The following is a 24759-nucleotide window of genomic DNA, read 5'->3' as shown; positions in this document are numbered from 1 at the left end:
TCACTGAACTTCTCCTGCTGGAAACCGCGCGCGGAGATGGCGCAGAGGGTACGTCTTCTTTCATTCAGATTTTATTTAATTCCCCAAATTTCCGCGATTTAGTCCAACATCTTTAAAAATGATTCAAGTAGCATTAAGTATAAAAACATGTTTGACAAATACAAATTTCAGACAGTGATTTATACTGTAACCCTCTATGTCTGTATGGGATCCAGGTGTGATGCCTTTAGTGAATCCAGTAAACGTAGGAATACTCTTGATCCTGTGGCTAAACCCACGTTCTGCTCTTATTTATTACGAAGGAGACGTTTGTTTCCCGCCACCTGTTCATGTCTGAATGTCATCTGCAACTCTCACCCCAGTACGATGAGCTGGCTCATTACGGTGGCGCGATGGACGGAGTCGGAGTCCCCACCTCCATGTATGGAGACCCGCACGCCCCCCGGCCCCTGCCCCAGGTCCACCACCTGAACCACGGGCCGCCCCCGGCCCAGCACTACGGAGCCCATGCACCTCACAACATCATGCCCAGTAGCATGGGCAGCGCCGTCAACGACGCACTGAAGAGAGACAAGGACCAAATCTATGGGTGTGGAATCAATAGCATCCCGATAAAATCACTAACAGCCATATAGCAACAACAATAACCTGTATAACAATTTAATTGCACAAACAAGTAAATAAACATAATTCGTAATAAAAATAGATAAATCAAATATTACATTTCAAGCAATGTATTAATAGGATATTATATACATATATATCTACATAAAATATATATATATTTATATATACACATTTGAGTCTTTCATATAATAATAATAATAATGATTATTATTATTTGTTATTGTTGTTGCAGTAGCTGTTGTCATAATCTATCGTTGTTTTACACGTCTTTGGTTGTTGTCATTATTTAACAGTCACAAAACGCATTTAATTTCATATGTGAAGCAAAGAGGTGAAATACATTTCACATAAATTACATATATTTTATCCTTTTACATTATAATTAATGATATATTCTGACCATGAAAATTATGAATTATAGGCCATAATTTCCCATGCATTTCTAATTTGATTTAAATTGTGCTGCTTTGCTGCAACAAGATTATAGGCGCAATGATGCTATTACTTAAGGAGGATTGCATTGTTTATGCGTCCGTTTGAAGGGACGATTTATTTTTACTTTTATTGTGTTTTCGTTGATGAAGTCGCTTTGCCTCATGTGACATGTTATCCACCGGGCTGTAGTTTTTGTCCAGGCCCAACAATGACCGTAATCCACGGGCCACTCTCCGCTGTGTTGCAGACACCCTCTCTTCCCTCTGCTGGCTCTGGTGTTCGAGAAGTGTGAGCTGGCGACCTGCACGCCCAGAGAACCCGGGGTGGCCGGAGGAGACGTCTGCTCCTCCGACTCCTTCAATGAAGACATCGCCGTGTTTGCCAAACAGGTAGGATCGACTCAGGTGCTCCGTTGGTCAGGGATGGAAGACTCAAATTCCAGCTCTATGTTTCCTGGGGCCAGGTGAAGGCTTGTGGCTTATTCTGTGGAACACAAACTAAAGCACCACTTGTTCCTTGTCTCTGTTCAGATCCGCGCAGAGAAACCTTTATTTTCGTCCAACCCGGAGCTTGATAACTTGGTGAGCGCTTCGTACTCTTTCGGTGGCTGACTGTGTTTTGTGCGCGCAGCGGATATTCAGGACACATTTTTGTTTGTTATAAAGGAAAAATGTTAAGCTTTTTAAATTAATTTGAGTCTATTCTATTTGTTTAGCATCAAATCATACATACATACATATCGAGGCACTTGACATAGTAAGGATGACACTAATTTGTAAGTGTTATATTTTCAGATGATTCAAGCGATTCAAGTCCTTCGATTTCACCTCCTGGAATTAGAGAAGGTAAAATGTTCTCTCTGATGAACTCAGTCCACTAGTGACACCAATCACATCGTTTTTTTTTCTGGGACTTAAACTATATGACATTCTCAATTCCGCAGGTTCACGAGCTCTGTGATAACTTCTGCCACCGGTACATCAGCTGTCTGAAAGGCAAAATGCCCATCGACCTGGTCATAGAGGATCGAGATGTGTGCAAGTCGGACTTCGACGACCTCTCAGGATCCTCTACCAACCTCGCCGATCATGTGAGTCAAACAACCGAATCCAAAGCAAAGCGCAGCCTTGCGCAGATCTTCGTCGTAGAGCGGCGTTTACTGCTATTACCAACACACAGACATACATGCACAGACACACACACACACACACACACACACACACACACACACACACACACACACACACACACACTCATGTTTCTAAAAATAATAGAGTAATAATCCAGAATAGGGAATATTCTCACAATTTATAAATATTTGTAAAGTGTGATTGGAGACACAAGAAGACATAGCTGCCTTATGAGAGTTCATGAACCACCATTGAAGACAATACACCAGCAGCCCATCTCTTCGGGTGCTCTCTGTTTTTACTGAATCCGACAGGATGTTAGAGTTGGCTTCCTTTAGGATTTCATCGATTAAACCTATAAAGCAGTTTGTTGAGTTTTGTGATTTTTTGGCGGGAGGGCTGCTACTCTTTCCTAGGAGGTAGTGAGTCTGTCATTTATACTGAGGAAAATGTCCCCACTGTGGAAAGAGGATATTTGTTGTTTAAATCGTAGTTTGTAACTTTCTTTATTTGCCATTTAAATATCATTAAGCATTAAGAGCAAAGAGAGAGAGAGAGAGAGAGACATTAGCGTTGAGCACCCACACTGCTCCTCGCAGCTTTCTCTCTTTCATTGGAAAATTTATATTTATGTCTGAATTTTTTACCAGATTACATCTACTAACCTCCAGCATACTGCAGGAATATCCTTGTTAATCTCCAATGGCAGCATTGGCTATCTCTGCTGTCGTAAGCCCCATGTTTGCCAGACATGCCCACAAACATGGGTCAAGAGGCACTGTATTTTTGGAGAAAGGCTAGGTGGTAAACAACTATACACCAGTGAACTGTCTCCTTGGTGTAATGTCACCTTCGGTGTCAACGTAGCTCAGAATTTTTTAGGCTTGGCTGAACTCACTGCAGTCCTTTGTATACATTCGCCGCATACACACCTGATGTCAACATTTGTCCTGAGAGATCAGATCACAAGAGACCAGCATTAAGTATGTGTGTTCACACCTGGCATTAAAGTGTGTCCTGAATTGTTCTCCTGTGACCACTTTTGATTGGATCTCACTTGCCTGCTCTACATACAAATGATCACATACGAGATTTGTGTTAGTGAAGACCAAACCATGTCTGAGTTTAAAGATGAGACCAATGTCACTGTGTGTGTGTGTGTTTCGGGGTGAGCAAGGGAAAGAAAGGTAGAGAGACGAGTCAGGAGAGGCTGAATGAATCTCCTGCAGCTGTGAAGAAAGATTTTACCAATTTAATGAAAGTATCAATCATTTTGTGGTGACCATTCATGAAAAGAGAAAATATCTGTACGATTCATAGGGCAGCAGGTCGGAGGACCTCAGTTGAGTAGGAGGTCCTACATATGTGGCCCAGGACAGATTTTCGTGAACACTGCTAAAAGAAATTTGGACACATGGGGCCCACCTCCGAATGTGTTCTGGCGTGATCAGATCACCATCTGAACTGTGTGCCTTCACACCGGTTACTTCCTGTACTTACAGCTGTCCACTTGTGATCGGATCACAAAAATGTGTTAATAACAGGTGTGAACAGGGCCATTGTGTGTACAGGGCCATTGTTTTTGGCAGCAGCTCCTTGTTAGTGAAGACAACACTTACGTTCCACACTGTGATCTGCTCGTCTTGGATCCAACACAGGATGTTAGCGGTATCATTCAATGCCTTACCCTGGACCAGGCTGCCAATTTAGCAGATTTGGGGATGTTGTCCAAGATGACACACAGAAGTCAAGTAAAGGTCATCGTTCTTGTAATTAAAGGCATTATTCCTCTCGGCGGATGGGTCACACTGGTCCAGGGCGAGCTCCACCACCTCAAGCTTGTGGCTCAACAGCCTCCAATTGCTGAGGGGTTTCACGCTCAGGGCATCAAAGTGATGGGGGACTTTTCCATCACTGTGGTCCTGGATGGCAATGGTGTCAACACTCAGTGAGCCACCTTGGGCATTTAGAATATCAGCTCTCATACCAGGTAACTTAGGGGAAGATATCAAATAAAAGCCGAACATTTTTTATTGTTTATTGTCATTAGAATCTTTAAAAGGTTTGATGTATGTGGAGGTGATTGGTGATGGAAAATCATATAGAAAAAGAATGAAAACTATTTATTCTTATTATAATGTCTGCTGTCGGCATTCACACACAATTATCAGTTAATGGTTAAAGATACTTACATCAACCTACATGAATACTCAGACGTCTCAGAGCACTTCCTATGACTTGCAAATGTTAACCATTGTTGTTTCCTGGCTAAAACATGCATACTATGGTTACTGGTGAACTACAGCCACAAATACATGTGTATTTACATTAACTCTAGCAAATGCCATCTGATCAGTAATTTTGTAAGTAAAGTATGATGATGATCCTCTCCAGAGTGCAGCTGCTAGCGTTGTGTTTGCTGTTGAGCTTCAGCTCTCTCAGTCAGCTGTTTCTCAACCAACAGGATTAATACAACTTGAGAGGAGGGGGGGTCTTTGTCAGGCTACAGCGTCTGAGCTCATAGAAATGTTTTTTTTTCATGTTCCATTCTACATAGGTAGCTGAGGCTAACCGGTTGTTTTCTTCTAGCAGAGGGTCATGTGATTGGATCCTGACAAATCAGCAAAAGCTACGTCATGACTGAAAATAATTGTTGGTTCTTTGTGATCTGCTGTTTGTACTTGGCAGCAACTTTGTAGGTGGTCTACTTGTGACCCTTTTAGTTTTGGGCTGTTGCACCCCACTTTTGTGTTGGTCAGCTGTGCTAGTGTCCTGTTTTAGGTAGATGTAAAAACTTTTATTTTGTGAATTGTCCACTTAATGGTGTTAACCGTTTTGTGTTAAGTGTAAGTGGCATCCACTTCCATGCATTGAAGTGGTATCCACTGCTCACTTTTGATCCATGAGCAGAAATTAAGTGAACTTACTGTGTTGTGAGCTTGTTAATGCCGCTTCCTTTTTTTTCACACTGAAATGTCTCGTTTCCAAACTTCACATTTTTAGTGGCTCTAAAATGTCAGACTTACTGTATATGGTTGCAGGTAGAGTTGAAGCATTTTTTAAATAAAAACATAGTAGTATGGATGAAACCTCAGACTGGGAGGCCTGATACAACTTATTGCAAATAAAAATCCCAGTTTGAAAATTGTCTCTGTTGACCGCTGGTAATTCATATTCTCATAACAAGAAAATCTGCCTGTAAGATTTAGTTTCAAACCTTGAGGTGAGTTACAGGTCTGTAGGACATTCGTGTCACATTTGTTACAGTACCACAACTGGCAGATTAATAATTGAATGTAATACAGCCCAGTTTCACCTGATTGTGCTGAACAAACACCCCCTCATTCCCATTCTTTGCCATTAAAAACATAGAGCGTGTGCATATGTTGACCGTTCACTGCAGCAGTTATATAATATGCCTGTAGAGCTGTTTTCAGACATGACCTGTGGAGGAACTCCAGAGAATTGGGTTTGGACCCTCTCTAGAGGTTTCCGTTCACACATGACCAACACAGCCAGAGATTCCCTTTTCCGATGGATTCACAACAACAGCAAATCCTCCGCAGGATTCAGGTGAGGGAGGACGTAACATATTAGTTCCGCTGCAGGGATCAGGTGTTTTTGTACAACACATCGACACAAGTGTCGGCCCTTATCACCAACAGCTCTGTTGACATCTTCGTCGGCTTCTTCCCTTGTTTGGCTTCCCTTTTTTAATCCAGAGATATTTGTTTTTTATTTTTTCACCTGTCACTTTTTAGAAACGTCATCAACCCCTCCCACTCACTCGCAGTGAAACCTGAAGAGGATTTCCTGCTGAGTTCTCACATCGATTCATTTGGGTTTTCTACAGACTTTAAACTAAGGGGCCGGAGGGTGACAGTATGCAGCAACTCTGGAAACTCTCAGTCTGACGTTTGCGTTCAAACACACAGCCCCTGCAGAAAAACTCAGGAGGATCTCTGGAGTTCAGTCCATGTCTGAAGGCAGCTTGGGTCATCTGGATAACAGTGTTAGGAAAAATATGCAATGAGCATTAATGTTTGGTAGAATTAAACACATACATTCCTGTTTACTTGGTTTGAACAGATGGGCTGTGAGGAAGTAAGACCTTCATTTGCCTGATAAACATACAAACACATGGTGCCTCTTTGAGTAGCTGTGTGTACTGAGGAGTTGTAATTATTGTGTGGCTGGATAAGAAAAGAGGGGCCATCAGTGAGAGGGGCCCTCATTCACGCTGCGCCTTTGTCCCCAAACTCCTTGTTGTCATCTGCCGAGCTCTTCATCTGATCACCATCCGGCAAACAGCTGACGCCAAGAGGCTGAAGAGGGAGATCTGCTGTTTGCTTTGGGTTTATAAAAGTCTGAGTGGCCAGCCCAGTCGGCCTGATAAAAACAGGCTTCCTTCCCAACACTGGTCACAGACACAGCACAGATACAGGAGGGTCCACATGCTGCAGGGCTGCTTGACTGTAAACTTCTGAGTTCCTTCTGCAACTAGACTGAAACGTCCCCGTTGAAAAGAATGGTAATGTTGTTCTTCTAAACCTATAGTTCCTGCCTTACTATGCAAAACTTGCAATGTTGCTTTCTTTGTTTTCTTTGGAAAACTGCTATGGACCTCATACTGGACTTACTGGACCTTCCTCAACTATTTCTCCCCTTTCCTCTCTTCTCTCCTCTGTTTCCTTATCTCCTGTCCCCTGGTGTGTGGACCTCTCCCTGACCTCACAGAATCCTGCATCCTGGAGAGACCTGGATGACGCCCACTCCACGCCCTCCGTGGGCACCCCGGGACCGTCCAGTGGGGGACATGTTTCCCAGAGTGGAGATAACACAAGTGAACTCGGTAAGAGCCTCCTGTGTCCATATCAAAGCTTTGACTTTCCTATGACCTCTTTCTGCGCCCTGCTGCCTGGTGGCCTGGCTGCTGGGGGATCCTTTCAGGAAAGTGTATGTGCTTACCACATCTTATCAGAGGAATCATCTTCCTTTTATCTACACTGATCTAAACACATAAACACAAGTTTTGTCCTGCTTTTATTTTAACTCTGTTTTATATTTAAAAAGTATTAAGTTATTTTACGTACAGTGTACCGACTGCCTGACATGTTAAATGATGAAGGATTCAGAAACAGAAAAAGGATTCACATCTTTCTAGCCTGAATTTAGTGCTGGCAAAGTGCAGAGCAGCTGTTGAAAGAGTGTTTCGATTTTTGTCAATGTTATTTGTTTACAGAAAACATAATAACCCAAGATTGTATTTATATACTCAGTATAGTGAGACAAATTTACAAGATACACAATATGTATCCAATAGATTTGTTCATAACTGTGCTGATTTATGCATGGATGCCATTTTTTGGGGGAAATTACACAGATGTGAATGATCCAATCTTTGACTTCAAGTAAGAAGATCACACGCGCACAAGTAACTGTTACTACCTCACTTTAGCAGTCAATGTGTGCACTCAGTCCTATCTCAGTATTCTCTTTTCCTTCTCATGTTCTCCAGCCCTGCTCCTTCTTGTGTTGTTGTGGTGTTCCTGCACTTAATGTGAATTCTGATGTGATAATTAGAGGCTATAAGGGTTTTATGGCTTGTTTTTGTTTTTCTCCCCTCTGGCCACAGTAAAAATAGCATGGACTTTAAAGCAACTTTCCACCCTCTGCCCATCAGGCATCAGTGAGCAGAACATTGACAAGAACAATAGGAGGATGCTTTGCAAGACAAGAGATTAAGAGACTATCAGAAACAGACCTAGTGATCTGGATCTGCTTTTCAAACTCATCTTAGCTTATCAACTTCACCTAAGAAAAAACTGAATGTGATGTATACTTTTTTATTTGGCCCCAAAGTCTATATTGAAGCCAAGAATGACCAAAGTGTGAATAGCTTCTTTCCTTTAGGCTTTTTTTAAACAACAGTGGGGGGAAAACCCAAGGTCCATGCCCTTTTGACCTGGGAGAGAATGCATAGAGGATGGGGGTGCAGAATGCCCCCTGTAGGGATGTAAGGACAGAGCACTTTATGTATCAGGAACAAAAGGAGAGATGAGGGCAGAATGATCAGAGCTTCGGTTGCTGCAGCAGGATCTGCTGCATGCTTCCTGCTGCTTCTCCCTGGGCCTCACCGCCTTGTTTCCACCCTATTCTCATGCTAGGGTAAAGTCAAACTCACAACCTAAAAGGACAGTCACAGGCATATCATGCTAATCTCATTTGGAGCTTGTAGATGGCCTACACAGAGTTGCATTTTGTTGGCCTACAGATATCATGACATTTATGGTGGGTTCAGAACTAGACGCTCACCTTATTCAATGGTGTATGCTCATGTGAGCATATTTTCGTAATTTTATCTGGAAACATCACATCTAGTCACTACCCATTCTGCATCAGTGTTTACAGATAATGAATAGATGGCCTTAAGATTTACTTTCAGCACTAGCTTGCCAGGTTGGTGTCACTTCCTTGTCATTTTATGCACAGATGCACTGCCTTCATACTTGTTGTATCATCTACCAGGCTAAAACCTGTTGCAGAAAGCACAATTGCTTCCTGGATATACCCCCAGCAGTGTTTTTTTTTTCAGGATATTTGATGTTGATTGCAAATGTACGATTGAGAATTCGCTTTGTAATTTATGTGACCAGCCCCCTAGTAATAAGACTGCAGAATGTCCATCGAATGTCCATCGAATGTCCACATAATGGCCGAAGGAGCGGATGTGAAAAAAAAATATATCTCAGGATACCATACATGTAGAAGACACTGATGATGAGATAAAGAGAGCTGGTATTGATGTGTTGTAAAGAAAGACACGTGATCTCTTCAGCCGCATTAACACGTTACAACCTCTGCCTGCTGCACCACACCTCACCTGATTTCTTTGTTGTTGGGAACAAGTCTGAGCAGAGTCTCTGTAGAAAGTAGGGACAAAATCCTCTGGAGGTCATGAAAACTGTTATACTGGACTGATGGTCAGAATACTGTATTTTTTCGACTGAAACCTTTGGTCGACGTTAACGAAAGACTGTGGTGTAAGTCGAATGCTCATGCTCTAAGTCAGCAATGAAAGGAATTACACTGAAGTTGGACCAGATTGCATCGTTCAGCGGCGGTATTGGATGTAGCTGGTATGTAGCAAGGCATGTAAAGCCTGGGGGGGCAAGGGGGTAGAGTGGGTGTTCTCCTACATGAAGGTTGCCGTTTCAATCCTCACTCTTACCCATCTGCATGCCGAGGTGTCCTTGGCAAGATACTGAACCCCTAAATGGCCCCTCATAAATGTTGAGTGTACTAAAAATGTAAGTCGCCTTTGAGAAGAGCGTCAGCTAAAATGAAATGTAATGTAATGTAAAGCGAAGACGGGAATGAAAGTGTACCACATCCAACTTTAAAGCCACAGACCCAATCATTGTAGGAAAAACAAGTTGGGGAACTGTCGAAGGGATCAAACTGAATTATAGGTTTGTCTTTCGGCAGAATGATTATGAATGTTTGAAAATGTAATGACATTTTGCTATAGTAGGTTGAATTTGTCATGCTTCTATGGTCTGAGGAAACCTTTTTAAATCCACTGTCATTTAAGAGCGATAACATGGTGGTGCTGTGGCTTCCAGGCCAGGCTTACCACAGCTAGATGATCCATCTAGTATGTGGCTGGTGGTTTGACTCATGGCTGCCTACTCCCCTGTGAGCTCTTGGGTTCTGGTTGTTGCCTTGTAAGCTGTGTGATATGCAGAGAGGTTTTTCTTTGATAGCTCAACCCCCAGGGTGACTGCTGGTGACCACAGCTACAGGGGCTGAGCTCTCCCAGGAATGCTTGGAAGGGGTCTGGGGGAGGACGAGGGGAAGGCTTGAAATGTCCATCACAAAGGGCCAAATAAAACAAAAGGCAATGGGAATGACTCAAAAAAGATCCTGAACACTGGTGTGTAGAAATGGAATGTGAGGAGCAGGATGTGTTGCATCTTTTTTGTCACCTCCCGAGGCTGCAGTAAGGGGGAAGGAATGAGGCCCAGTGTAGGTGCTGACATGCCAATGACATCACAGCATCATACAGAGTGCAGGCTCATGTGGCTATAGCATCTGTCATGCTGTTGATCTCAGACTTAAAAAGGGAGGGAGAAGCTGGGGTAATAGAGATCAGTGCTGGCTGTGTAGAGCAAATAGTTGCGTTCATTCTCAGAGAAAAGAAGATTTTTTTTAGAACTGCATACTTACTAGTAAAGGGTAAGTTTCCCCCAAATCACAAAAAGCATATTTGGTTTCACCCCCACCATAATTGAGTTGAACTGACACACATGTAGAAGACACAGACAAAGATGTCAAGAGAGTTTGTGGTGATAAGAGCTGAGGACAGTGTTGGGGTGCTGTGGCACATGTGGCTCTCTCTGAGGTTTCTATGTTCTTTTTGCCCTGTCAAAAGCTTTTTTTTGGTAGTATTAGTTCTTACTCGTGTTGAAGGTTAAGTGCAGAGGATGTCACACCTTGTTAAAGCCCTATGAGACAAATTGTGATTTGTGAATATGGGCTAAACAAATAACATTTGATTGATTGATTGATTGATTGAGGGAACAAAATTACATGATTTATACAGTAGAGTTAATACGTAACTTTTCTGCCACTGCTGCATCTGACTACCTCACCTCTCAATTGAATAATGTGGAGGATTTGATGCTGTTGTGAGCAAGTCTGTGCAGAAAAACCTCCCGCTGCGTTGGGCATGTGTGAAAGGGGGACTCTGGGTAAACTCCGGACCCAATTCTCTGGGTTTTACTTTGAGGTTGTGTTCATTTGGTAAACACACACAACAGGAAAAAAAATATCTTGATACTGCTTTTTAGGTGTTACCTTTAACTTGGGACCTACATTTCTAAATAAAATCAGATTTTTGAGTGGCACCAAATGGCGTGCAAAATTATTTATAAGTGCATCCAGTTCCAGATTATCCTTTTGTCCATAGTATAAAACTATAGCAACAATGCATATGAATGGACACTATTTTGGATTAGATTTTCAGTGCATAAACAAAGTTCAGATTTAAGTGGAAATTGTGTTTTATTTTCTAGTTGTAATTTGCATAGCAATGTTATTTCTACACACACACACACACACACACACACACTGTTGCATTTCCCCATCAACAGCTTCTATTCATTACGTTCACCTTTTCACACAGAGGATTCCCCATGTTTTGGAAGTTTTTAGGACCACTACATTTAGAGTCTTGTATCATGTCTAATAATGGGAGGAGCCACAAGGTGTCACTGATGATGGATCAGGGCCCCTCTGAGCTCATTAAGCAGCAACAGCTTTGCATCACTGCTGCAGATGGGGGTGCGGCAATCAGTTTTTGCCAGACGCTTTATACGTCATCCACTGACTGCCTGGCCCAGCGACTGATAAGAAAATAGTACATTTGGAAATATATTCATGATCTTGCATGTCGTGGTTTTAAACTATAACAAGAAAACAAAAAAGAAGATGAAGCAGTTTGCTGATGAAAAATAACCACAATTTAAACTGAAAACTTTTTAAAATCCTGTCTAATAATAGATTATATTACTGAGCCCCTACTATTACTGAATTCAAGAAAATTTGCTTCACAAACTTTATTCAAACGAATAAGAGTCTTCTAAGACTCAGTTGAAATGATCTCACTGAGCAAGCAGACCTTGCATACTTACAATGAATATCTCTTTATTTTATCTTTAAAAACCTTGTCACACAAGAGTTTACATGAATTTAATACAATAACATGTTGAGAAACTGTACACATCCAATTGCAAATAGACCTCAGGTTAATCGACCCATTTCTAATCCATTTAAACTGACATAACATCTTCATTGAAGAGCAAGACATAAAACGATTGTTTATTTGTGCCAAATTCATTGAAAAACAAAAAGTACATCAATAAGCATGTAATAGATTACTTAATAAAGAAATAGAAACATTGGACATAGAAGAGATAGAACAATAATTTCTCATTTGTTTATCAGTCATTTCTTTTGAGTAAGAGATAGTTGTAGGCTTTGCTCTTAGCCCCAGGGCAATACTCTTGCCATCCCTGCGGTAATGCCCACCTCCCCACCCTCCACCACACCCCCTCCACTGTCCTGCGTGCAGACACTGGCAGGCAGGGTGGAGCAGGAGAGGGGGATGTGGAGAGAGAAGAGCAGGCGGAGGTGAAGGGGGCATGAGAGAGTTGCATGGGTGTATGACTTTGAGACTGCACCGTCACACACTGGTTAGATTGGCCGAGTTGCCGGGGAACAGTCAGAAGCGATTAGTGTAGCAGAGGATGTGCCCTGCGGCTCTCTCTCTCTGGTGCAGAAGAAAGAGGGATGAGGAGAGGAGGTGGACCAGGATGGGGTGTTGAGGGTGGGGGGTAGAGATGGAGAACAACATGCTTTCCTTAGACATATTCTATTCCTTAAATAAAATTAGGCTGTGCACGTCTTTCTTTCTTTCTTTCTTTCTTTCTTTCTTTCTTTCTTTGCACAGAGTATAGCTTTGTGATCTGATGATGAATCACACTACAGTACCATGCAAGCCATCATTAGCACACTATATATTATTGCATCCACTCTTTGATATATGCAATTATAGCTATGCTGAATAAACTTCATTTCTTCTTCAACACCATTCTGATCAGTTACATCAAGCAGGTCTTGAAGAATATATTTGGAAAAAATTAAATGTCCTCTGACTTTTATGTGTTAATTTTGCAAGAAGCCTCAGACTTAACTGCTATTTCATTTTTTTGTTCTCTTCTACTTTGCCCAACACCCCTCATCCATTATCCCGTTGCAATATATTACATTGATGTGGGCAGTGCAGAGATGATGAGAATATTGTTAGCTCACACCCCCATATATGAGCAGAAAGAAAGATATTTATTCTTTCTGATCATATATATATATATATGTATACTTTTTATGTCGAATGACACCACTTAAACATACTGATCGCAGTGCTCAAACCGTCCACTTCTGGTAACAGTTGTAAGTAAAGCTAAACTTTGTAGTTGGTACCTTTTGAGATCCCAGTCAGTAAAGATACAAGCCGCAATCTTGAGTTAGAATTTTTCACTCTGTGATCATATACAGTAGCTCTCACTGAAAGCTGGAACAAGTGTGGAATTAGATGATTTTATTAAAAGAAAAAAGGAAAACTCACTCACACCCCCAGCAGCACCTGAGGGAACCTGCGCTCTTAAGGACATAACTTAACCAACAAGCTGTGAAAGAGGTGGAAGGCAGGGGCAGTGTGAACTCTATACCCTGTCTGTGTCTCAGAGCTGGACACCATCAGTCAAAACTCCCACAACCCCCACAGCCGCCGAATCCAGATCACATCCTTTTTAATGTCAATATTCATTAGCTGAAATATTCATGTATGAATATGGTTCATATAGGCGCGCTTGATTGATGCATCTCTAAAAACAAAAAGACATGCCAGGGCAAATCTTAAGAAAAGTAGGGTTCCTGTCCTGCCTTGGGGGAGGAGTCTCTCAGATGCATTATTCACATGCCCTCCAGGCAGGCTTTCAAGGCTTCTCTGCCCCGAGGGCAAGAAAAATAACCACCACTGTTAAAAGTAAATCATCTCGGCTGATGCACAATTAATGGCAGAGGGGGAGAAGGAGTGGTGTGCCCCTTGTGTTACGAATTGGAGTGAGTTAGCTAGCAGGGGCGGAAATCCCAGCTTAAAGGAAGCCTGCTTTCTTCTGAAAGCAAACAGGGCTGCTACTAATGGCAGGATCCAGAGGATGCAGCGCTGCAGACAATCCAACACGGACGCTGTCGTGAGTGTAGGGGTTGGAGAGGGTCGGTCAGTGGAGACGTTAGAACACAAGGGTGATGGCTTCATGTCCTACAGACTCAGCCTCCCACACCCCCCTCATTCTGCTTCAGTACCCCAATCGAAAATCTAGCTTCCAACTTCAAACAACACTGAGTTTGATGTTCCTGGGTTTATACTCCATTCACAGGCTATACTTTTGTTGTTTTTTCCTCCCTTTGTGTATAATGATATCATTAGTCTTATCTCAAACAGAGGTCACATATGAATAAGTGTAGACTACATATTAGTGAGTCTGACTGCAGTTTGAACGTTCATTATTTCATGACAGGCACACAGCTCCTGCAGTCATTACCTCATGTCAAACGCATGGCTCAGATTGAATTAATAGCTCTTGGTTTTATTGAGCTTGCACACTCCAAACTCCTCCTCATTACCCAGTGGCCAGGGAGTCAGGCAGAGGTGAGAGATAAAAAATCTTGTGGTGCCGTGATACAGAGGAGTGCAATTTTCCTCTGTCTGCCTTTTCACTGCACAATTTTGCGGAGGAGGAAGAATGCGACAGGACCAAATTAATGCTTTCTCGTAACGTGTCTACTGTTGTCTCTGATCGCAGGAGACGGCCTCGACAACAGCCTGGCATCCCCAGGCACAGGAGATGAGGATGACCAGGACAAGAAGAGGCAGAAGAAACGAGGCATCTTCCCCAAAGTGGCCACAAATATTATGAGAGCATGGCTCTTCCAGCACCTTACGGTAAGGAAATCTATTCTGAATCCTGATGAGTTCCTTTTCCACACAAACCAAATCCAGCTGTCGCCTTTTGTAGATTCAAAACACAGGATTTGTTGTCTTCTGTCTAACAAAACTCAACGCCAATTTCACATAATGATAGAAATCGATGTTGTCTAACCCTAGGCCCTACATCAAGCAACATTTGTTTGAAATTATGCCTCTTTGGCCAATAATAAGCTTTGTCTTTGTTCCATTGTAAGAGACCAAAGCAAAGAGGAACTGTAAAGGCTTTCTGAAATACCAGTCTGGGGCTCGTACAGCGTTTATACTGAAATCCACATCAGAAGCATTCCATTTCAGAAGCAGAAGCAGTGTGTTGGAGCTCAATACAAGAATATGATGAGAGCTCTACCTATTATCCAAGGTCCAAAAGATGCCACCACTGCTTCCTCCTCAGCTTTTCTCTGCTGCTCTTAGATGTCGTATAACCGCTGAGATGTTTGGTTTGTAAAAGGCCCACACAGGTCCTGTACTTGGGGTAATTCCTTCCTTTCCAAAGGCCACCTTTAGATTTTCCAGATAAAAAAGGAGGATAATTGAATTATCCCCTCGCTGTTCCTCATCCCCTTACAGGCTTCATTTGTTCAGCACAAGTGTTTGCCAAGGCAGGATGTACCTATGAAAAGTGTGCATGGGGACTTTGGCCTCTGAAAGGCCTGTTGCAACACCCAGGCGATCAAGCATTCATCAGGCGTTAACGGTGTGAAAGGAGCGGGATTATGTTTTGTCAGATATTTCAGCGTGAGGCCCGCAGTGGGCTGTGTGTGTTGGGGGGTCTGTATGTAAATGGTAAATGGTTTTGTATTTATATAGCGCTTTTCTAGTCTTGATGACCACTCAAAGCGCTTTACAGTACAGTTTTACATTCACCCATTCACACACACATTCATACAGTGCATCTAATCGCAGCACTTTGTTATTCTATGGGGGGCCATGTGTGCGTGTGTAGTGTGTGTGTATGTGTGTGTGTGTGGGGGGGGGGGCAGCTAGCTGTAGCCTCCTGCTTTTGTCGTCTATTCTGAAAACCCTTAAAATATCCCCTTCTGAGGAAGCTACAAAGAAGGCAGCTGTGAAAGGTTTCAATTCATTATATTATTCATTATTGGCCCATTAGCCTGGTCGCAACTGTTGGTTTCCATGCAACCCACACTGAAAGACTGATGCCAAAGTTTGAGTTTTAGGAAACCTGGAATCCACTAAAGGTCACAAGTATCCTGGCAGAGTCAGCTGGATTTTGATTGTTCTCTGAGTGGAGATATAGTGATGTTTGTGCATCTATAAAGCCTTAATCATGTAAAAATTATGCATTCATCTTATTTGCCTAACAAAACTATGCACTCCACCCAAAAACGTTTTTCATTCCAAAAGAAAACATTTAACCATTTATATATCAATACATTTGCCAACAATACAGTGTGGTCCTTTTATTCCTGGCAGGAACATTGTGGTCTCTGTCCATTCATATTAATAGCTACTAATGGTTAATTGTTTTTCCCGTCAGCCCCCTTGTAAGCACAATGTTCGAATGAGCCCATGTGAGAACATAGCAGGAGATCTTCCTCAGGATTCACCATGAGCGAGTGGGTGTGTTGATTATGCAAAAATTATAGAAGGGAAAAAATTAAAGAATATAAATATCTCAGTGTTTATGAGACGTCTGTGTGTGTGTGTGTGTGTGTGTGTGTGTGTGTGTGTGTGTGTGTGTGTGTGTGTGTGTGTGTGTGTGTGTGTGTGTGTGTGTGTGTGTGTGTGTGTGTGTGTGTGTGTGTGTGTGTGTGTGTGTGTGTGTGTGTGTTTGAATATAACAATGAAGTGCTTTGAAGCTCATCCTTCACTGATGACCACAGGAGGCGGCTGCTGATCTGACAGCAGTAGAATGGGGACTGGCGCACGACCCTGCTCTCAGTGTACAGGTCACCTCTGTTTGCCATCTGCCACCCCTTCCCACTGTCTCATACACAGAGTAAGCGCAGGGACCAGGACAGAGACAGGGATGGAGCAAGGTGGGGAGGGGTTGTAGGTGACATGGGGCCTGGCCTTATTGGGGCCCAAAACAATAGCCACCATTGTGCCTTTTTATATCCCACCCGATCGTTTGTCAACCAATGTCAAATACTGTCACACAATGGCACGCGCTTTCACCCTGTAGTGTTTGGGGCTCAACTGTGGTCAGCTTCCATTTTCCAGAGTTGACTTGTTCACTCACTTGTAGGAATTACTGCTCGTGGAAGGGACATGCACCTCCTGAGTGTGAAGATTCCTGACATCCTACATGTGGAGACCTCAAAATGAATGACATTTTTTTTTACATTTTTCTCGTTGTATTATTTGATTGTGTAACGTTTTTGTGGCTCACAGCACCCGTACCCCTCAGAGGAACAGAAAAAGCAGCTAGCACAAGACACAGGCCTCACCATCCTTCAAGTGAACAACTGGTAAGTCAGATCTGAGCATCTGCATTGTCACATAACATGCGACTGATCTCAATATCAGATTCAGTCACACATTCATACACAGTTTAAAAAAAAATATGCGACTTAACTGTAGAGTTTATATAGTCATAACCAATACACACAACACATTCATCTTGCTGTATTCAATGTGATCTGCTCAGTATAACTTTGGCTCATGATCATCACATGCAGCATTTTTTTCATCAAAGTGATGTTAGTGTTTGGCATCGATTTGGCATCGATTCATCCATTGCTGGCAATTTTTATTGTATAAAACCTAAACTCAACATCCATTATCTCTGTACAGTGCCACTGACATGCCAAATAATGCCATTTAAAATACACATAACATGTCTAGAAAACATTAATAAATAATAGTCCAGGCAGAAGTGGTTAAGACATGTAGTGACCATAGCCCTGTTAAAACAGGGAATTCGTCTACCTCACAACCATTTTATCTTTCAACATCTTAGCTAGAGACAGGTCCAATAAAAAAATCACAAACTCTGGAGATATTTTGAAACAATGTAGCGTTGTGTGTCTGCTGCTCAAATTGGGATGCTTTGAGATAATGTTACTTAATTGGTATGTTGAGGATTTCCTGTTGCATAGCCGAACACAATGAGAGCACACAATGGTGTAGCTTGAATATGAATACAAAATATATGTATTGATCAATAGTGGATGCATCTCTGTTGACCATCAGATTCATTCCAGCTGATAAACCTCCTATAAAATCCACCAGTACGATGTAAGTGTATCATGTTTCCGACAGACCAACTTCCATAACCACCTACCTGTTTATGCAGACCAACATTTGCAGGTCTTTAGTCAAGGCTCCATCCAATAAAGATATCAAAGCATGCTAAATCCCTGTTCTGTTTGCTAGATGTATCAATGGCAAAGCATTGGCAGAGCAGTTAGCCCCATCACAGCCTGAGGCTACATGGCTTAACCCAGATCAATAGGTTTTTCCAGCTATGTGACTTTCTCTTAATACCCAACAATATGTCAATAGGAATAAAGTAGATTATTTGTCAGATCCCTGGGGACACAGTGAGGCTCCACTTCTTCAAAAGCTAAAATAGAAAGTTTTGTAAATGTTGTGTTTTTAGATAACTCCTGTAATGTTAGGTGCAGGGGAGCAATTGACAAAGCAAAGTCACACATTTGAAAATAAACTTTTCAACTTTAAGAAGGCAAACATAATATTTGTTTTCCTTATTTTTGAAATGAACTGATTCCTTTTAACATGACCTAGACAACATAGATTTAAGACTTTAGAAATCTACACTCATCCAGACAACTAATAACAAGACAATTAAAGTATACTTACTAGATCTTTAGGCTTTTGACCATTTCTAATGGCCTTCTTGAATGAATGTTTTCTTGTCACTGGAAATCCTCTGTTACATGGTGGCACCTGAGAAAAGCCTAGAAAATAAACTATAATAAGACCCTGGACTTTATCACGTACCAGTGTTCGAAAAAAACACATTTTTATTTTAACAGTTATTTTTCTTAACTCCGAATTCACATGATATTTTCTTTTTTCCAGGTTTATTAATGCAAGGAGGAGAATAGTCCAACCTATGATTGACCAGTCCAACAGAGCAGGTAAAACTACACTTCATTCACTGTTCAGTGTACTAAATAATTATTTCTTTACTGTTCAGGTGCAGCTAGAGACCGTGTGCAAAAAGAGAAAGATACTTTACATAGTGGATGTGCAGGTTGATAGCTTTGTGTGCACAATGTTTGGTTATCAAGGAAGTCTGACAGTCGGGTTTCTCCTCTTTCAGTGAATCAGGGTACAGCTTACAGTCCAGATGGCCAGCCAATGGGAGGCTTTGTTCTTGATGGGCAGCAACACATGGGTCTCCGACCTGGAGGTAAGACCTACATGTATCAAACCACCAAGGACAAAATGTGCAGTATGCCCTTCTGCTTTTGTTTAGCTGAGTCTCCAACCAGTCCAAAAGTAAACGCTATAACACGCGCCAATGTAATAACAGCCCACAAGCACAATAAGCCAAAAACATAATGCAAATCTGCAGCTTTCAATGTAATAATCCTACATACATAATATCAGCTGCCTATTACAAAGGCAATATGTAATTTCCTGAAAATAATAGCTATTACATTTGCAGGAAATTACATATTACGTTTGTCAATTACTTGTGTCAATATGATGATATAGCGATGAAATGTTCTGTGAAAGCTGATTATGATTATTATACTCTTACATGGAATATAATACAGTATTAGTCCTATGGCAGCTTCCAATTTGATGTTAATCAATTAATTAATATGGTATTATATAAACATTAGAATTTTGTTGAACATTACAATGCAGAACAAAAAACACTGTGTCAAATAAGTTCAGTGGGTGTTTTTTGTACCTGTATTACTTGTCGCTGACGCCACAGCTCAATTCAAAGGACCTGTGTGACTTGGACTCAGATGAGAGGACTGTGATTCACATGATCTTTTCAGTGATATTTTGCGATGAGAATGTGCTTCTGCGTCTTTACACTTGTGTGGCTGGCCTTTGGTTGTGTTTACATCAAAGCTGAAGCTACAGCAGTGATGTCAAAGAGCAGTGCTGTCTAAGTGGTCTGTCATGTTGTTGGTGTTTAAAAGTGTGTGTTCTCTTCATTCTCAGGTCCCATGGGTGGCATGGGTATGAACATGGGCATGGACGGGCAGTGGCACTACATGTAAAACCACTCCACTGAGGCAAGCCTGAACAACAGGTTGAAGTGAGTAGTCTTTTCTCAGAACCTCTGCTCAGTACTTTTCCTTCTCACCAAGCCAATCATTCACATGGTTAAGGACAGAGGATGTCACACCATGTTAAAGCCCTATGAGACAAATTGTGATTTGTGAATATGGGCTATACAAATACAATTTGATTGATTGATTGATTAAAACAAGCAGAATGATTTGCATATCCACTTGTCAGATCACTGGGACACAGTGAGGCTCCACTTCTTCAAAAGCTAAAATAGAAAGTTTTGTAAATGCTGTGTTTTTAGATATCTCCTGTAATGTTAGGTGCAGGGGAGCAATTGACAAAGCAAAGTCACAGAAATCTGGACACAGGAGTCTGAGACACTGAGGCCTCTCTGTCCTCTCTTCTCTTTTCTGCCTCTTTCTCTGGGACTTTGGATGTTTTACCATAACCTGGATAGGTTCTAGGGTCTAAACCATTTCTTTATTTTTAGGTTTTTAAGGTTTTTAAGATTTTTAGAAGTGGCCATCAAATTAGAGAAATAGGTAAATGATTCATTATTGCCCCGACACATATTTAGTCTGAATTCAGAGAGGGTTTTAATCTATAATGTAAGCATTGTTTATCAGGACATTCAGCTGTAACACATGTTCAAACAGCTCTGCTCCCAGTAGAACAACACCATTATGGACTGCACTTGAACTCTAGCTTAACTCTCTTAACTGTGCAATATCAATTCTGTCTGTTCAATACAATGGTTCATGTGCAATCCATTCCCTATTCATATTCTCACACTACATATTTTCTTTTCTTTTTTCCCACTGTATATATTAGTTTTTATTATATTTATATTTATTTAAATGTTCTATATTTCCTTACACTTAAGTATTATTATTCTTACACTTGAGTATTGTATGTAACTTATTATTTCTTACGGATACTATTTTTGACTCTCGCTGTGGGATATTGCAAATTTCCCCGTAGCAGGACCAATAAAGGATTATCTTATCTTATCTTATTCTGTGGAGTTCATGTCTGGCAGTAGCTATATAGAAGACGCCATGTCTAAAACAAGACCACAGATCTCCAAATGGGCCAGGGCACTAAAACACACTTTACATGTGATGTTTTTTGTTAAGATTATAGGCAACTGTGAGGTGGGTGGTAAATCTGTCTGTGTCGGTCGACTTAAACAAAGTCAGTGAGTGGGCAACATATTTATCTCTCATACCACCTCCTCTTTTCCTCTCCATCACTCTTACATCCTCTATCTCCATTTTTCTTCTCCTCCATCTCTTCTCCACCTGCAATCTGATTAAGAATCCGGGTAATACTCCCCCCCACCCCCACCTCCGCCTCTATCAGCTCCCCACCACTGCTGACAGTTCTCAAATCAAGACGTATCGCCTGCCGGAGGCACCAGAGCACAGAGAATTTTATTTAACACCCACTCTCCACTGCTCAATGAGCCTCGCTGTAATGACACTTACCTTGATTAATAGAGCTCTTTATATGTAAATAGGAGCCGCATTTGCTTCATTTTTTTTCAACAGGGCCAATTTTAGGTAACGTAACCCCCTCCTCCCTGTCTAATAATCCCCTCAGCTTTGCTAAGGAAGTCCAAAGAGAAGATAGTGATGCTTGATCTAAGAAATAACAAAATAAATACATGTATATCTGCACAGACAAACAAGGCTCTCAATCTGAATACAAGCTGCCTATATGTTTTTTCAGGGTGTTTAATCTAATTATTTCTCATTTAATGATCATTGACTAGTCACAGTGATAGCTCAGTAGAGATGGGTGTTTTTGCCTCCCCTAATTTGATCTGTGGTGAGAGCGTATGCTGACAGTGGCAGTAAATCTCCCCCAGGACTGCAGGATAGATGTGGGCCAGGTTTAGAGTCATGCAAGGCTTCTACAGGCCCGATAAAGCCCGAGCCATAACATTTAGCCATTATCGAATACATGACTGAATCGGTACTACTTTACCCTCTCTGCTGCACAGCACAGCTTGCTCCACCATATGTTGTATTATCTAGACTTCAAATTTTTGTCAAATAGGATGTGTAAGAGTCAATTTCAGAATTCTATATGATGGAAGTGCAGCGAGACCAAAACCACATTGTTCCTGACATTAATCTATTCTGAGATAAAGGAGGAACATTGAATTATAAAATTTAAATTGCAGAGATTTCAACTGCATGATCTCAACAGCAGAATTATTGCATTATACTCCTATTTTAAGTTACATTTTTACAGCAGGTCAGCTGATTACATTTGAACAGAAGATGGCAAGATGTGATTGCGCACATGCATGGTGGACCTTGAGTTCGGGGGTCTATATACAGATATCAAAGGGCTCATGAGGACCAGATATTTTGCCTTTACATATTGATTGTAGAACTGACGTTCACAAAGGCCCATAGTTAAAATGGGGGGAGGTCTTTGGAACACAAGAGAGATTTAACAGACTGGATTCCACAACAGGGCTTACAGGAGGCGCTACATCTAAGCAGGGTTCAGCTATTAGACATTGGCCGCATGTGTGTGAGCTCTGAACGTTGTGAAGTCATTTGACATATATTCTCATTGTTAACTAATTCCTGAACTCTGGGTCCACTTTTCTTCCAACCAAATGTAATTTAGTGGTATTGTTGTTGCGTGGGTGGGTAAGCCTGGATTTGTGCGTCCTCTAACCCTCTGCCCTCTGTCCCCTCTGTGTCCAGGCCTCCATGGTTGGCTCAGGGATCTTCCTCCATCTGGCAGTGGAGCTCAGCCGCAGTCGCCACTTCACACCCACCTGATCACTCCCACCTCACCTTGCCGGAGCCCGCACGGTGCACGCGTGTACAGGATCACCATGGAAACGCCTCACCTCACAGATTTGGACTTGAAAGTGAAGAGACTCTTGCGAGGCGAGGAGCTTCGTTGCTGCACGGAAAAAAAGAGACGAGGGAGGACTCCACAGTGCAGAGAAGCAGAGTGACACTCGTCCATCTCCTCTTAAATTATTTATTTATTTTTCTACAACCACGGGACGACGACGTTTCTCCTCCTTCTTAAAGTAAAGCTTTGCCCCTAAACGTGCCCATCATCCCCGCCCTCTCCTCCAAAGGCCAGAAGAGAGAAACACTGTGGAATAACTCTTCGATGTAAGAGGAATCGCTGTTGTGCTGTGTAGATGTGTGCTCTTTATTTCTGTCCATGTTTGCGCTTGTGACCATTAGAAGATAGAGTGAGCTTTCATGTTAAAAAAAAAGAAAGACGAAAAAAGACTGTGGCCAAGGAAAGAAAAATGTGAATGTTTAGTTTCTGTTCTCCATGCACTGCATCCCTGCTGTTCTCATCCCACGTGTGTTAAAAACTGGTACTGAAAATACTTTTCTGTGAGAGCAGGACCAGGCGACGGACTCTGGTCATTTTTTGACAATGTTTTACATAGTTTCGTATAGCACAAAAACACGGAGAAGGAGTCTGCACTAAAACCAAAATAAAGACTTGACTGAGGAAGCATCGGCGTGTTTTTATGTGAATGTGCTTCTGTGTGTTGGCGTCAGACACGGTGGTTTAAGCAGCAACATCAGTTTGCTGGAGCAGGTCACGTATCCAGCTCTGGTTCGATATGGGATGGGGTTGCAGTTGTCTGCTGTTATTGGATTGATGGTGACAGGGATGATGGATGACCGTGCGCCGAATTCTACAAAATCAGCCCAGTCTGCAACGGCGGCAGCTTTTACTCACTGCTGTTGTTTATAAAGCCTGTACAGTGTGTGTGTGTGTGTGTGTGTTTGTGGGGGGGGGGGGGGGGGGGGTGCGCGCGCGTGTGTGTGCGCGACTGACAGAAATGTACTGAAATGTACAGAAATGTACAGAAGTAAAAAGAAGTTACAGCGGTGTTCAAGTCCCGTTGATTATATATATATATTATAGACTATATATATTATAGAATATTAAAGAATATATATATATATATATATTCTATAAAGCCTGTTTATATATATTCTCTCGTATATATATGAGAGAAACAGGTGTATATAGGCTATAGGCTATACATATATATAGTCTATATACACCTTAGACAAACAGGTGTATATAGGCTATATACACCTGTTTGTTCTCATTGGAACACAGATGATTTTTAAACCAAATAAACACAGAATGTAGAAAAAAATAAATAATATAAGGCCCCAAGGAGCTCATTTATCACTGTCAGTCTGTAACGATCCTCTGCGCTATGTATTGACGAGCGGCGGCAGTACACACAGAGCTGGACGAGGTCGAAACCAACCTTCATCATTACTATCGATGAATATTCATTTTCATCAGCAGCAACAGGCGCTCCGTTACTTCAAAATCCGACAATTAATACGATCTATAGGGGTCAAATTATAACAATAACACCGTTATTATCATTATTTATTTATCATCATTATTATTATCATTATTGTTATTTCTTTTAATTGTTTATATTATGATTATCATCAACATTATTATCATTATTATTATTATTATTATTATCATTATTACGGTTGTTGTTGATATTGTTATTATCATCAATGTTATAAATATTATTATTATTATTATGATGATGATCAGGTTCTTCTTCTTGTTATTAATGAGTGTGAACGGAGTTTTACAGAGGATGAGGATCAATCCGTTTTTCCCGACCCCCTCTGTCTCACTGTCTTCAAATAAAACAAACAGAGCCTTTTTTCCTCCAAACTCCTATTTGTATTTATCACCTGGAGCGAGCTGTTATTTGATGCCATT

The 24759-nt window shown here is 41.5% G+C and overlaps 1 protein-coding gene across 1 annotated transcript; it reads left to right on the top strand.

Moving 5' to 3' along the window:
* Positions 1-36: 36 nt before the first annotated feature.
* Positions 37-23654, top strand: meis2b (Meis homeobox 2b). The gene is made up of 13 exons (XM_062410769.1): positions 37-48; positions 363-589; positions 1310-1451; positions 1593-1643; positions 1857-1907; positions 2006-2152; positions 6930-7044; positions 14621-14760; positions 17158-17234; positions 18811-18869; positions 19055-19144; positions 19918-20014; positions 22716-23654. Exons 1-12 carry the CDS (start codon positions 37-39, stop codon positions 19974-19976), a joined length of 1170 nt encoding a protein of 389 aa, XP_062266753.1. The 3' UTR covers positions 19977-20014; positions 22716-23654.
* The last annotated feature ends 1105 nt before the right edge of the window (positions 23655-24759 follow it).

This window comes from Platichthys flesus, chromosome 18 (genome assembly GCF_949316205.1).
Source record: "Platichthys flesus chromosome 18, fPlaFle2.1, whole genome shotgun sequence".
Lineage (NCBI taxonomy): Eukaryota > Metazoa > Chordata > Actinopteri > Pleuronectiformes > Pleuronectidae > Platichthys > Platichthys flesus.
The sequence above is the reverse complement of the archived record's forward strand: the minus strand, read 5'-3'. Positions and strand labels throughout refer to the sequence as shown.

What these genes read in the sequence shown, in the direction of transcription:
- meis2b (XM_062410769.1), top strand. An exon ending in GACAAGGACCAAATCTATGG is followed by an intron (nt 590 to 1,309) that starts GTGTGGAATCAA and finishes GCTGTGTTGCAG; the next exon opens with ACACCCTCTCTTCCCTCTGC. An exon ending in TGACCAGTCCAACAGAGCAG is followed by an intron (nt 18,870 to 19,054) that starts GTAAAACTACAC and finishes CTCCTCTTTCAG; the next exon opens with TGAATCAGGGTACAGCTTAC.